General features: G+C 32.9%; 1 protein-coding gene across 1 annotated transcript; it reads right to left on the bottom strand.

Annotated features, from left to right (window-relative positions):
- Nucleotides 1-3,719: 3,719 nt before the first annotated feature.
- LOC142357319 (uncharacterized) lies at nucleotides 3,720-13,844 on the bottom strand (the record flags this gene model as incomplete). The annotated part of the gene is made up of 4 exons (XM_075408966.1): nucleotides 3,720-3,725; nucleotides 4,005-4,218; nucleotides 13,204-13,340; nucleotides 13,656-13,844. Coding segments are annotated over 4 exons (546 nt in total), but the record flags the coding sequence as incomplete, so codon positions are not given.
- Between the last annotated feature and the right edge of the window lie 881 nt (nucleotides 13,845-14,725).

Raw genomic sequence — 14,725 nt, 5'->3', positions numbered from 1 at the left:
AAAAGAATTAAATTGCCTATTACTGGTGAAATTACTTAAATTCACCGCTCAATTTAGCGGTGAAATTAAGTAATTTCACCGTTTTGAAAAAAAGTGCCCCAATTATGTCAGATAACGGTGATTGCGATGAAATGATATAAATTCACCGCTTAACTTAGGGGAGTAGGGAGAAATTGATGAAATTAAACCCCATCCCCCCTAAAAATACCCCTTTAACTAACATCATTTTTACACTTTTTCTAAGCGGTGATTTTATATAATTTCACCACTAGAGTAAGCTGTGAACTTACAAAAAATCACCACATTTCACCGCTAAAATCTGTAACTTCACCGCTGAAAATCGCAAATCTTGCAAAAATTCACCGCGCATGCTTTACATAAAGCAGAATGAATTTTATTTATCTTCAAAACAAACATACTGGAATTTATTGAGAGATGCCGCACTGGAAAAAGAAGTGGATGTTCTGCAGGAGGTTAAGGGTTCAAAACCTTGTAAGGGCGGTGAAATCCTGTGCTTTTTTGTAAGTTCAGTGATCACTAAAGTGGTGAAATTAAATGATTTCAAAATTTGCGGTGAAAAACAAACAATTTATCGCCGCTTATCTTTCATAGTTTGCCAATTTTTCCTCGACCCGGGTATATATATTCCTTGAATCTTGTTTAGGTGAAAAATTTTATTTTCCACTAATCACACCACGTTTAATTGGAACTTAAACAATCTTGGTTTTCCCAAATTGGTATGAAACGATCTGGTGTGGTTTAGTTTTCTAGTTCAAGTTTAAATTCAAAATCTTATTTACTTAGTAATTTTTCTAAAACACATATTGTGGAGAATGTTGTATTGTAACGACAAAATTAAAGGAAACAGGGACCAATAGTTATGAAAAACTCAGAACAAATAACAAATTACATTGTTACCATTTAACTTTTAACTTATAACAATTAACTCCCAAGCTGACAAAAGATAATCATTGTCAGATTAAATTTATTGAAATATTGTAATTATTTCTTTTCAAACAAGTGTCATAAAAATTGTGAACATAATTTAATGCTCAAAAATGAAAAAAATTTATTTTTTTTGTGACATATAATACTGTTTTATTGCGTGATGAAGCCCTTTTTTTCTATCATAACTTGGGATTGCGATCATTCACTACATGATTGATTTTTCAAATACCGTTATGTGCTCTAATAAAACAATGAAAATTAAACGACTTTTGTTCTAAATTTTTCAAAGTGAAATTCCGTTTTTTTTGTTTGTGTTTTTTCTGCAAATCTCTTCTCTGATATGGTGATGAAAAATTTGACAAAAATTATAACAATGTTTCCTTTTTGATATATAGAGATGTTATTTTGTTTTTTCCTAATTTTTTGATGAAAAATTGTATTGAAAATTTAGTTGTGTTTTATGTTTTTTATATTTATTTTGACAGATTTCCCATTGTCAATGTGTTGTAACACATTGACAATGGTGAATCTGTTGGAGTAACAACTTATTAAGAAACAGAACTTAAGAAACAGCATTATTTTCCTAACCTTAGTCTTATAAAATTTTAATATTTCTTAACCTGCAAAATGTGACAATTTTGGGATGATGATTGTTAAAATATTCATTTCCTAAAATTAGTAGTTAACTTCTAATGTATTTTTTGTCGTTATAGCAATAGGTAAAACGATGCAATTCTACCTCACCATGAATTTAAAGTGTAGCAATTGACTCAGATATTGATTTCTTTCATTGTTGTCGAGTAAATATAACCGTTTTTAATGTCTATTCCATTCCTCTTTTGAATCGCCAGATGTAATTTTTTACTATAAAGAGTTCTCATGTAAACTTTTTATCTCTATTATGTTTGTAACGTATTTATTATATCCAGAGAGATTTCTTTTTTAAATTCAGAACAGGATTTACAGATAAAATATTTAATCAAAATGATTCTGCAAAAATCCTCTCGGTTGTTTAAAAATATAATTATTTCTGCCTAGCATCTTCACTTTGCTTTTATGTTTTGCTACTAAAATGGATCAACAGGCAACGATTCTGCTTACTTACATCGGAAAGTCACACGACTTCCTACTTTGCATCAAAAGATTTCTGACGATGATACGAACAAAGTGGCTCTTTATACATACACATATACATACAACTACTGGAGACGGAGGATCAACAGAATGAGTCTGAACCACGGGAAAAAAAGGCAAGCATTGATAAAAAGAGGGTCCATAGGGTGCTGTAGGATGCATATAAGAAACTAGTGCAGGTATCTAGGGAAAAACAACGTGTGGTGCAATCTAGCACTTATTATTCCAGATGCGGCAACCAACAAGCTGATGAGACATAACTGTGTGAAAAGTGACGGCATATGAGATGGTTCGCAAGAAACATTTCAGAGAGTGGAGACGCAGCTTTGATGAACTTTAGCTCGACTCAAATTTTTCGCAAAAGGCTTTAGCTGAACCCAAAAACATACGAAAGAGTTTAGCTCGACCCAACATCTGAGCTGGACTTAAGCTCGACACAATTTTTGCAAACAAAGTCGAGTTAAAGTTATTTCGTCGGTCCATCATTGGTCTTTTCATAAGTCTACTTATTGCCATTAAAACTGTCCGTAAAATTTTGCATATAACGTAGTCAGCGTGTATGCTCTTCTTCACGCCGAAATTGCGTCATGGCTAAGGGGACTAGGACCAATACACTTAAGCTAGCTGGTTTGATTGAATCAAGTAATTTCGTAATAGACTCGAGCTGCCATAACTCTTTATATTAAAATTTGACGGAGATCTTGAGGCTTTTGGCAGTTTTCAAACTGTTTCGTAAATTGGACAGCTCTGTTGCAAAGCTATTTAGTCTTGCTCCGGCTCTGCTTTTGTTTGTAGAGAAGCAGAAAAAATGAAAAATTTCGGATTTTTTTTTTTAAAAAAAAACAGACTTATGAATAGACTATTAGTAAACCAATGAAAAGACCTTTACTCGACTTTGTTCGTTATGAAATGACTAATGGTGGACCCATGAAAAGACCTTAGGTGGACTTTTTTCGTTATGAAAAGAGTTAAGCTCGACCCATAAAAAGATATTAGCTCAATTTTTGCTAGGAAGCTCGACCGTGTAATTATATTCAATATTGGCACCCCCTTATTAGACTTTTAAAGTATTTTCATAAGTCGAGGCCTTGGCCTGGGGAGAGGCACGAAAATCAACGTGAGAATACAAGATTCCATTTTTCTCATTAAATTTCCGTTTTTAGCGTTACCATTAATGAAGATGGACAGCTTTGACTGTGTAAACTAACTGCAATGAATAGCCCATCAGTGTCCGCCTTTTCACCCCTAATGTTTAACGGCCTTTTCTTTCACCATAATTTTAATCCTGTCTATAATATTCACTAACATTGATACTTGCCAGTGGAATTTACCTTGTGACTATTATATTATGGTACTCTACATCAAATTTTAAATTTTTCTTTATTTTTTTCATTTTTGCAATTTTTTCATAAACAATGAGCCCTTACCTGGAGTCATCAAGCAGACATGGACATGACCCATCTGATGGCTTGTTCCAAATGTAAACTTTCTGAAATAGAAGGCAGAACTCTGATTGATTAGATACTAATCTTCGCTATTCATCACAACTAAAATACTAATAAGACGATAGGCAACTAAAAGACAGCTATTATGAGCATCATCTGCCTGTATTCAGCAGTTTTTAAATTTTTCATGTGTTATTTCTGTAGCACAGAAAACGCAAAAAAATCCCAAGAAATTGCCAAGAAGAATGAGAAAATCTGTTTCTATTGACTAAACGAAAGCCAACCAGTTTGGAAAACTCCCTTGGAATTTTTTTAAAAAATATTCCCTGACAGTTGTCTTTGTTATTTTGCCCTAAGTGTTAGCGCATGGAAAATTTTTTCAGGGCAAACAGCGTTCGACAAATTTGCGCTTAAGCTACGTTTGATATTTGCAAATGGTTGCAAATGGTCTTGTGGTGTGTTTGAATGATAACTTGCCGAGAAGTAGACAGGGTTGGTCCATCCGAAGTGAATTGTATGTTCAGTGACTGTTACTTCACTCACAATTGTAGGCTCTAAGGGGTATGTAGAATCAGAGAAAGTGTAGTTTCGTACAACTGCACTGTTTTCATCCCCTTTGCTAACTGACCACATTTCTACTGTGTATAGATCACCAGGGAAAAGATCTCCAAATTGGTATTTGTTGAACCGACTGAAAAAGCACATCTTTCATTTTATGAACATTTTATGGCTCTTAACTTTCATTATAACGTTCATGTTCCGTTTACGAGTGGCTGGAAAGCCAAAACCGAAACAAATTTCTCCATAAGAGGCCCTCTCAGTGAGCTCAATTATATCTCTGATTTGCTGCATTTATTGGCCCAACTCGTTTATATCTGTGTTTCCATGTTCTAAGGCTGCGATAATGCTCTGCACATATTTTGTCAAATATCACAAGGACCCAAGTTGAGAAGTTGAGGCGCCAGACCGAAGTCACCTAAGATCGCACCATTTGTGCGCCCACACATGGCACGGTGCGCTCAATTTACAATGGCTGAAAAAAGCTTCGGGCACATTTTAGCCTGGACGATGATCTGAAACTTGTCTGATCTGAGTTCACTTTGGGCGATATGAGCCAAAGCAGTTTCAGCCTAGACTAGTTTAAAAATCGGAAAGATTCGAGCACAATTGAAATTTCTAAGCGTAACTAGCATCGATGTACTTATGTGACTTAATATTGGTTGGATATAGAAAAAAAACTTTTGTTTTACTTTGCAAGCTGATACAAATTGGCAAAACCAATTTTTTTATTGGTCAAAATATCCAGCCCTAAGTGAGCCGGTCACTAAGGAGACAATGAAAGAATGACGAGACGAAATGAAAAATAAAACTTCAATTAACGAGACCAAATCTTAATCACAACCAATAATCAATATCTCTTTTTACAACCACATGTTAACAAATTTGATCAGAAAAACCAGTACAAAGTCTAAATAGCGTTACATAAAGAATCAGTTGAAAGAGTAATTAGCCTCGGAAATCGAAATGTAAAATTGCAGGAAACAAACCTGACTGCTCCTTACTGATTCTCGGTAACAAAAAGCAGAATTCGCAAAAATGTTTATGCCTTTGAAAAAAATTGAGTTCGTGGTAAAAAAAAACAACAGTTATCAGCTGAGACAGATACCTACTTCTACATTGCCATATGAAACCATTGAGACCTCTCATTATCCATGATTTGTCAAAAGACTACAAAAAAGCGAGAAAAATTCCCAACATCAATTTTCTATAAACTGTTATATGCAATTCCAGTTTAAACGTTTCAAAGCCCTCCAGATTTTTATCAAAACCATTACATCTGATCACATAAACATATTAATGCTCGTTATGCTTTCAAAATTCCAATTTGTCTACTTGTGTACTAAAAAATCAGCTAGCAAAATAATTTCGACAGAACTTGGAAAAATTCAACGTTAAATTGAAAAAAGTGTTTGATCGTTGAGGATGTGTTCTAACTATTTTTTTTTCGCGCAAAAGATAGCTCAAAAACGCCTTGGCCTCATATTTTTGTTTTTACTCCTTTATTGTAAGCAATGATAATGGCAAAAGGTTGATTTAAAATTTCTCAGGCTTGAGGTCTCGTTTGTCCCATCGGAGTTGCCGGAAAAATTTAAAATTATTTGAAAAAAAAGCTGCAGATTTGTACTCGTTATTTAATTTTGTTTCACGTGTTTCTTATACTGTATGTTAGTTATCATTTAGCAAAAAAATTATCTTTGTGAATTAAATTCGCATTTAAAGTTTTTGTTGAAAACTTACACTCGGCAATGTTTATTTTTGTTGTTCAATTCCTCGAATGCTTCAAAAACTCAAGAAACTATTCCTTGAATGCTTCAAAAACTAAAGAAGGTGAAAACCGAAACAAATTTTTCCATAAGAGGCCCCCTCAGTGAGCTTAATTATATCTCTGATTTACTGCATTCATTTGACCAAGTTGTTTATATCTGTGATTCCATGTTCTAAGGCTGCGATAATGCTCTGCACATATTTTGTCAAATATCAGAAGGACCCAAGTTGAGAAGTTGAGGTGCCAGACCGAAGTCACCTAAGATCGCACCATTTTTGCGCCCACACTTGGCACGGTGCGCTATATTTACAATGGCTGAAAAAAGCTTCGGGCACATTTTAGCCTGGACGATGATCTGAAACTTGTCTGATCTGAGTTCACTTTGGGCGATATGAGCCAAAGCAGTTTCAGCCTAGGCTAGTTTAAAAATCGGAAAGATTCGAGCACAATTGAAATTTCTAAGCGTAACTAGCATCGATGTACTTATGTGACTTAATATTGGTTGGATATAGAAAAAAACTTTTGTTTTACTTTGCAAGCTAATACAAATTGGCAAAACCAATTTTTTTATTGGTCAAAATATCCAGCCCTAAGTGAGTCGGTCATTAAGGAGACAATGAAAGAACGACCAGACAAAATGAAAAATAAAACTTCAATTAACGAGAACAAATGTTAATCACAACCAATAATCAATATCTCTTTTTACAACCACTTGTTAACAAATTTGATCAGAAAAACCAGTACAAATCTAAATAGCGTTACATAAAGAATCAGTTGAAAGAGTAATTAGCCTCGGAAATCGAAATGTAAAATTGCAGGAAACAAACCTGACTGCTCCTTACTGATTCTCGGTAACAAAAGAGCAGAATTCGCAAAAAGGTTTATGCCTTTGAAAAAAATTGAGTTCGCGGTAAAAAAAACACCAGTTATCAGCTGAGACAGAGACTTACTTATACAATGCCATATGAAACCATTGAGACCTCTCATTATCCATGATTTGTCAAAAGACTAAAAAAAGCGAGAAAAAATCCCAACATCGATTTTCTATAAACTTTTATATTCAATTCCAGTTAAAACGTTTCAAAGCCGTCCAGATTTTTATCAAAACCATTACATCTGATCACATAAACATATTAATTCTCGTTATGCTTTCCACATTCCAATTGGTCTATTTGTGTACTAAAAATCAGCTAGCAAAATAATTTCAACAGAAATTGGAAAAATTCAACGTTAAATTGAAAAAAGTGTTTGATCGTTGAGGATGTGTTCTAACTAATTTTTTTCGCGCAAAAATAGCTCGAAAACGCCTTGGCCTCAGTTTTTTATTTTTACGCCTTTATTGTAAGTAATGATAATGGCAAAAGATTGATTTAAAATTTTCTCAGGTCTCGTTTGTCCCATCGGAGTTGCCCGTATAAATTAGGATTATTTGAAAAAAATACAGAATTAAATTCATTTTTTAATTTTATTTCACGTGGTTCTTATACTTTTTGTTAGTTATCGTTTAGCAAAAAAATTATCTTTGTAAATTTAATTCGCCATTAAAGTTTTTGTTGAAAACTAACACTCGGCAATGTTTATTTTTGTTGTTCAACTCCTCGAATGCTTCAAAAACTCATGAAACTATTACTAAAATAATACATGTCCAATTTTATTGACTCCCCTACCTTGATCTCGTAAATAAAAAGGTGGCTATTTTTTACCAGTTAAAACTCTTCTGCTGAATTAGAAAAATTAGAATTGCTAACATTAGAATACACTTCTGCTGAATTAGAAAAATTAGAATTGCTAACAATCGAAACAACTGATTATATTTTTTAAAAACTATTTGATTCTAGTCAAATTACTGTCCCTTGCCTCTAAGGCAAAAGTTTTCTACAATTTACAATAAGTTTTGTAAACTAAGGTTCTTATTATAATAATACCCTGTAAGCTTGTAAATTAAGTTTAAATGTAGCAAACTATTTTTTTGTTATTCACATATTCGTAAATTTGATTTCACGTCAGCAGGTAAAAAATCTGGAGCAACTGTTGTTGAGCATGTTTTTGTAGAAATAGATTGAAAATTTGCTTTCTTTTCTGAGAAGGCTAATCTAATTTTACCACTCCCTTTTTTATCTTATGGACAAAGAAATTTTAGGCGAGAAAAATTTTTTCCGTGTGGCCTGCATTTCCTTTTGATCTTGGCCAAAAAACGAAAACAAAACAATATGATGGCTTTGATGTAGTTACTGTTTTGCCTCAAAATGCATTATAAAGGATTATTTCAGAAAAAGTTTTGTTAAAAATCATTCTTCTATACCTATTGAGAGCCAAATTTTTCTCATTGAAAATCTGCTATAATTGAATTTTATCGATAATGAGGAGCGGATCGGTTTCTCAAAAAAACTGAATTGCACTTCATTAATGCTTCGTTTTTTATCAATCGGTTACAATCAATAACCAAAATCTATTTTCATAGCCATCTGTTAACAAAGTCAAAATTTGATTAAAGAAAACAAGTACACAGTATAAAAAGCATTACATATAAAATCAGATGGAAGAATAAGGGCCCTCAAAAAAGAAATATAAAGTACCAAAAACAAATGAAACCACTCCATACGGATACTCGGTAACGAAAGAGCAGAATATGCGAACATGTTGATAACTTTGAAAACAATTGAGTTTGCTGTAAGAAAACTCCAGTTCCCAGTTGAAATAGATATCTGCTTCTACATTGGCAAATGAATCCATTGGGATCTGTCCCTACCCATGATATGTCACAAGACTTCAAAAGAGCGCGAAAAAAACCCAACATCAATACTTCATAATTTCTTTGCAATTCAAATTAACTGGTTTCAGAGCCGTTTAGACTTTCATTAAAACAACTATACCTGATTAGCAACTCTCAACGTTGCAGCCTATGGAAACGTCGTTAATTTGGTTATGACACGAAGATTTTAAAAAAGCAACTCAAAAACAGGCAATTAACCAGAAATCGCAAATTCCTAAGAAAAACTCAAATTGTCATAGTGGAAAAGTTTTAATTAATAAAACAACTACTATAAAAACTGTGACATATTCGCAAAAAAAGGATTTCTTAAAAAATTGAAAATTCTTGAAAACTACAAGTTTTTTAAAACAAACATTTTCAAAAGTCAGGAAAACCCAAAAAAAATCATCAAATATATACTAGAGAAATTTAATTTCAGTTCAATAGGAAGACTTTTGTACATCTAATTACTGGAGACTAGGTCCTATGCCTGCAAAGACACATTGACGAAACTCATGAAAAGAGACTTCACAGATTAAATTTAAAAAATTACAGCAATTAAAGCCACAAACTATCAACCGGAGGGACACTATCAACTGGATCTCAAAAATACAATAAAAAACAACCACAGGCAATGAGTAGTTTACTTTAGATTATAACCTGCAACATAAAGATTCTTCGTCAAAATGGGATTTGTGATTAAGGAAACTAAGTTTAATGTGCAGAAGAAGAAAAAAGAGGGTGAGAGTTCAAAAACTAAATCAATTTTTTTCTCCAAAAAAAAAAGATTTTAGTTTAATGTCATTTATAACGCTAGCTATGAAAAAAATTTAAAAAACTGTTCTCTTTTGTCCCCTGAACAGATTTTCTATATATGTTTTTATTTTTGTGTCTCCACGAAGATCTGTCATTATCCAGAAATTGTGATACGACATCGAAAAACAAAAAAAAACGATAAAAAACAGAAATTATTTATATTTTGCAAGAAAACTCACCCTCGCATTGTTTAGTTTTGTTGTTCAATTCCTCGAATGCTGCCAAAACTCAAGAAAATATAACTAAAATAGACGTCCAATTATATTGATTCCCCTAAATTGAACTCTGCAGATAAAAAGGTGGCTATATTCTTACCAGTTGAAAACCCTATACACGCTCATATTATTGATAATCAGGAGCGGATGGATTTTTCAAAAAACAAACTGAATTGCACTTCACTTAATGCTTCCGCTTTTGTCATTTTATCATTTGGTTTCGTAGAAGAGCTCAAAAATTAATAGTTTTTGTTCAGAAAATGGGCAGGCGCTCACAGTTGATCTACACGGGTCGGTCAAATTATCATTTAAGTCTTAATGATGCAATATTTGAAGAGTCGGTTTTGAAAAAAAAGTGCTAAAATTTCCGATGTCAGACATCAACTCGTTTTTTAATGATTTTGGTTGTAAACCTCATCTCGGATTTGTCAAGCTCCCATATTAAGTCGAGTTTTTGAATAACGGCTATAGACTGATAACATCCATGTGGTAACGTTGCATTTGCTACGGCTGCCCATTTTTTCCCACTAAGAAAATGACGAGACTTTTTTTTCTTCAACCTGTTTCACGTCGCTTTAATTATAGCTGCAGGGAATGTATACAGTGTAAATTCGTAGTGTAATCAAAGAGATGTTTCACACCAACAAGAACTGATTAAACAGGAAGACTTGGTAAGGTGCGTTTGACCCTAATGTTCCGAATCTGATCATACAGAGCTTTATTCAATTGCATGCCAAATGAGAAGGAAAAAGAAAATATTCCAAAATACATATACTGTTTTAAAAACTAGTTAATGAGCTAAATAGTTTTTCAAAACAAAACTACCTAATATATTAAGTGAGGACACATTGATGAAGCAATGATAGCTGCCATTATAAAGAGTACCAGTTAAAAAAATACAAAAAAGCAACGAAAACAAAATTCACGTTCAAGTTCAATGCAAAAGATCTGTTTTTCGAAAAAAAAAATACTAGCACAGCCAAAAAAGCATCAGATTCCTAAAGGGAACAAATGAAATTTCAACAAAACATATTTCGATGGAACGAGACATTTTCGGTAACATTTCAATAAAAAAATTATTTCTTGTAAAATTGTTAGATAGATTATTAGACGACTCAATGGGAGCCATTGGAACCATTTATAAGGAGACAAAAAAACTTTGACAAGACAAAACGAAAAATAAAGAGTTCAATAAACAAAAACACGTTTTTTATGACCTTTTGTTAACAAAGTCATAGTTTGATTAAAAAAACAAGCACACAGTCTTAACAGCATTACATAAAAAATCAGATAAGGAATAAAGGGCGTGGAAAAAAGAAATGTAAAGTTCTAGTAAACAAATGAAACCGCTCCATAATGATACTCAGTAACAAAAGAGCAGAATATGCAAATTCTTTTATGATTTTGAAAACAGTTGAGTTTGCAGCAAGAAAACTACAGTTCTCAGCTGAAATATATATCTGCTTCTACATTGCCATTTGAATACATTGGGATCTGTCCTTATCCATAATATGGCACGTGACTTCAAGACTTTAAAGAAGCGCGAAGAACCCAACATCAATACTTCATAAACTTTTTTTGCAATAACAGTTAAGGGGTTTCAAGGCCGTTTAGACATTCATTAAAAACATTATATCTGATTAACAACTCTCAACGTCGCAGCCTATGGAAATGTCGTTAATTTGGTTATGGCTCGAGGATATTTAAAAAGCAACTCAAAAACAGGCAATTATATAGAAATTGCAATAATTTACAGAAAAACTCAAGTTTCTGAAAAACTCGATATTTTCAAAGTCAGGAAAACACAAAAAATTTTGTCAATTATAGACTACGGAAATTTAATTTCAATTCAACAGGATGTAGCATCTCATTACTAGAGACTAGGTCAAAAGACTACGAAGACACATTGAAAACACTCATAAAAAGAGACTCTACAGATTACATAAAAACAATTACAGCAATTAAAGCCAAAAACTATCAACTGGAGAGACCATAAGTGTTCTTTGTGTGAAAATTATACATCAAAACAATCTTAAAAAAAAACAACAAAAAACAACCACAGGCAATGAGTAGTTTACGTAAGATCATTTCTTCGTCAAAATGGGCTTTGTAATTAGTGAAACTAAGTTTAATGCGCAGAAGAAGAACAAAGAGGGGCAGGGTTCGAAAACTCGATCCGTTTTTTTTTCCAAAAATGAATTTAGTTTAATGTCATTTATACCACTAGCTATCAAAAAAACTTTTTAAAAAAAACTGTTCTCTTTTGTCCCCTGAATTAGATTTTTTGCATATCTTTTTATATATGTGTCTTCGTGGAGATCTGTCCTTATCCAGAAAATGTGATACATCAAAATTTAAAAAATGATAAAGAAACGATAAAGAAATTTAAAATGATAAAGAAAAACGGAAAATTGTTTACATTTTGCAAGAAAACAAGAAAAATTGACATTTCATATTCTATTAATTTTCAATCTAGTTTACAGAGAATGAGCAACGAGTAGGCAGATATTGGGAATAATGGACAAAATTCGAAGTGAATAAGGGACAACTGAGATTTTCCTGAAATTGTTATAGTCCTAAGAGCCATTTTATGTCAACCGAATGCAATAAAAGGCTCACTTGTAGTAAGGAACGCTATCTGCAGCTTTTATTCCTGAACTTCAGACAGTAGACAGCAAATGAACTACAAATGCGGCCAAACGACAACAAGATTGATCATAAGTTGATGAATAAATTTTAAGTGAAAGACATAAAATTTTCACTGAAAACATTAGATTTAGTAAATTGACCTCATTTTAAACACATATGAGCCGTCATTAAATTCTTTTTTATAGGCAAGAAATGTGGTGTGTTATAACCTTATGAAAAGCAAAAAATTGTGACAAGCTTTTTAAAAAGACATCTTTGCTCTAAAGGAATTATAACAGCTTTTCAAGAGGAGTCCATAACTAGCCTCGATATTGCTGCTCGTTCAATGATAACCAGTAATTGATCCACAGTAAACTAAAAACGATCATTTGACTAAAAAAATGTTCAGTATATCAAAATCATTTGATGATTTTTGAATAATGATTGTTTATGTTAGCAAAAGAAGGGTCAAAGTTTATACCTCAGAACACTTTTAAAGAAAGAAGAAGGAAAACTAGCACTCTTTTGAATCTACTCAAAAATATTTCAGCAGTTGTTAGAACTTTACTTCCGGTAATTGAAAAGTAATAAAAAAATCAAGTGGGCTAAGGAACCAAAATTTGATGTCAATTTTGATGAAAAAGTCTAATTTTGGAGAACACAACTATTTTATAAATAAATTTTTTGAATCAAGCAAAACAACAAATTTCATTCTAATGTTCACAAAAGCTCGAAAAACGCCTGAAAAAAAACAATTTTTAAAACGACTTTATTAGTTTTACTTTTGAGGCTCGAGCTTTATAATGATACCACTTCAAACTATCTACGATGAATGCATCGATCGGCCACAATTGAGTGAACAGAGACAACCCAGTTGCGCATATTGTTCATCCCCCAGTAAAGTGGGTCTGAATAAAGAGGCAGTATAAATTGTCTAACGCATATTCATGGTAATATTGTCTGTCGATTCCACTCAGCTGTCCTGTGATGCGCAGTCGAACTTCTTTACCAGTTCCAGACTCAAAAGAGACAGACAGCAACAGGTCAACTGTCCCACTCACGGTTGAGGCTTCAATCTGAAAATTTTATCTAACTCACTTGAATTCCAGGGAAGTTGAACTTCACACCTTGACATGAAATCCATAATCCTGACAGATGAAAAATTTGAAATCAAGGGTTTCCCTTGGACCTAGTGACCAAGCTGTTATCGAGTTTTATTATGAGAACATTTATTTTTGAAGACAACGGGAAACTTCGGTGGTGGGATTGCTTTTTTTAGAATTTAGGATAGAAATGAGTTGCAATTGCAGCGAATATTGTCGCATAGAATTTCAATTCCATTGTGAAAACGAAGATGACTTTTGATTGGATATATAGTTTATCTTTTTTACCACGTCAGTGTAAGTGGCCACCACGAATGACGTCACAGGTCCCTTCTTCCCGTATGCACTTGTAAGTTGCATGTAGAATGTGTATTCCTGTCCAGCTACAAGACCAGTGACCTGATGAGATAGCAAACCAATTGCATCCAGAGTGCATGGACAAGATCCGCCAACAGGTCTATTCCAGATATCTATCCTCTTTAACATCAACATACCAAACTAGAATTTGTTCATTGTTCAAACTTCATTTGGAAAAGTTCTTTCTTTGCTAAACTTTGTATCCCAAGGCTGATTGTTCCGACCGCTCTTGAGGGGGGGAGGAACTATATACTCAAATGGGTTTTTTTTTGCTCAGTCAATTTTCGCCGATCGATATATTCTTCGTAGAGAGTTGAGACTGGTATCATTTGAAACCTCGTCCAGCGTAGAATATCGAATTAAAGATTTTTTTAATTTTCGTTTTCTACAGGGAGTTATCGTTGTTTAAATTTCTGAGAAAAGTAGAGTGAATTCACGTTGTTTTTTTCACATTTTCCGAAATTTTTGCCTAAATTTACGTCAATTTTGCTAAAATTTGTTAAAATTTTTGAGAATAGTGTCGTTGATTTTATTTTTAAAGACAAACAAGCATTGCTGATTATTCTATTTAATTTTTTTGTCCAAAAACTCTGGATAAATATTTCAAAATTCAGCTTTTTCATCAAAACAACACGAAATAAGCTATTTTAGTCCACTTTGATTAAATTTGCCGGCAGTACATCCCCAAACAACACTAACACAATCTTTGTAGACACAGAAGGCGCTATTCCTACATCAACTTCCACTGAGAATGCTATGTAATTAAAACTTTGCCGTTTTTTGCTAGCTTTACTCGTTGATTATTAAAATTGCAGAAAATATTTTTGGGTTTTCAACTAATAAATTATCTATATCTACAACATTCGAAAAATCAAATGTTCCTAAAGGACATTATAAATTAGCAGGGTTACTTTTGGGCCAATCTTGGACTGTTACAATCGAATAAGAATTCGGATTGTAATCAGTCTGTCTTTTTTTTTTAAAAAAAAACCGACTTTTTT

Source organism: Convolutriloba macropyga, unplaced genomic scaffold (assembly GCF_964194025.1).
Source record: "Convolutriloba macropyga unplaced genomic scaffold, txConMacr16.3 SCAFFOLD_2401, whole genome shotgun sequence".
NCBI classification, from domain to species: domain Eukaryota; kingdom Metazoa; phylum Xenacoelomorpha; order Acoela; family Convolutidae; genus Convolutriloba; species Convolutriloba macropyga.
The sequence above is the reverse complement of the archived record's forward strand: the minus strand, read 5'-3'. Positions and strand labels throughout refer to the sequence as shown.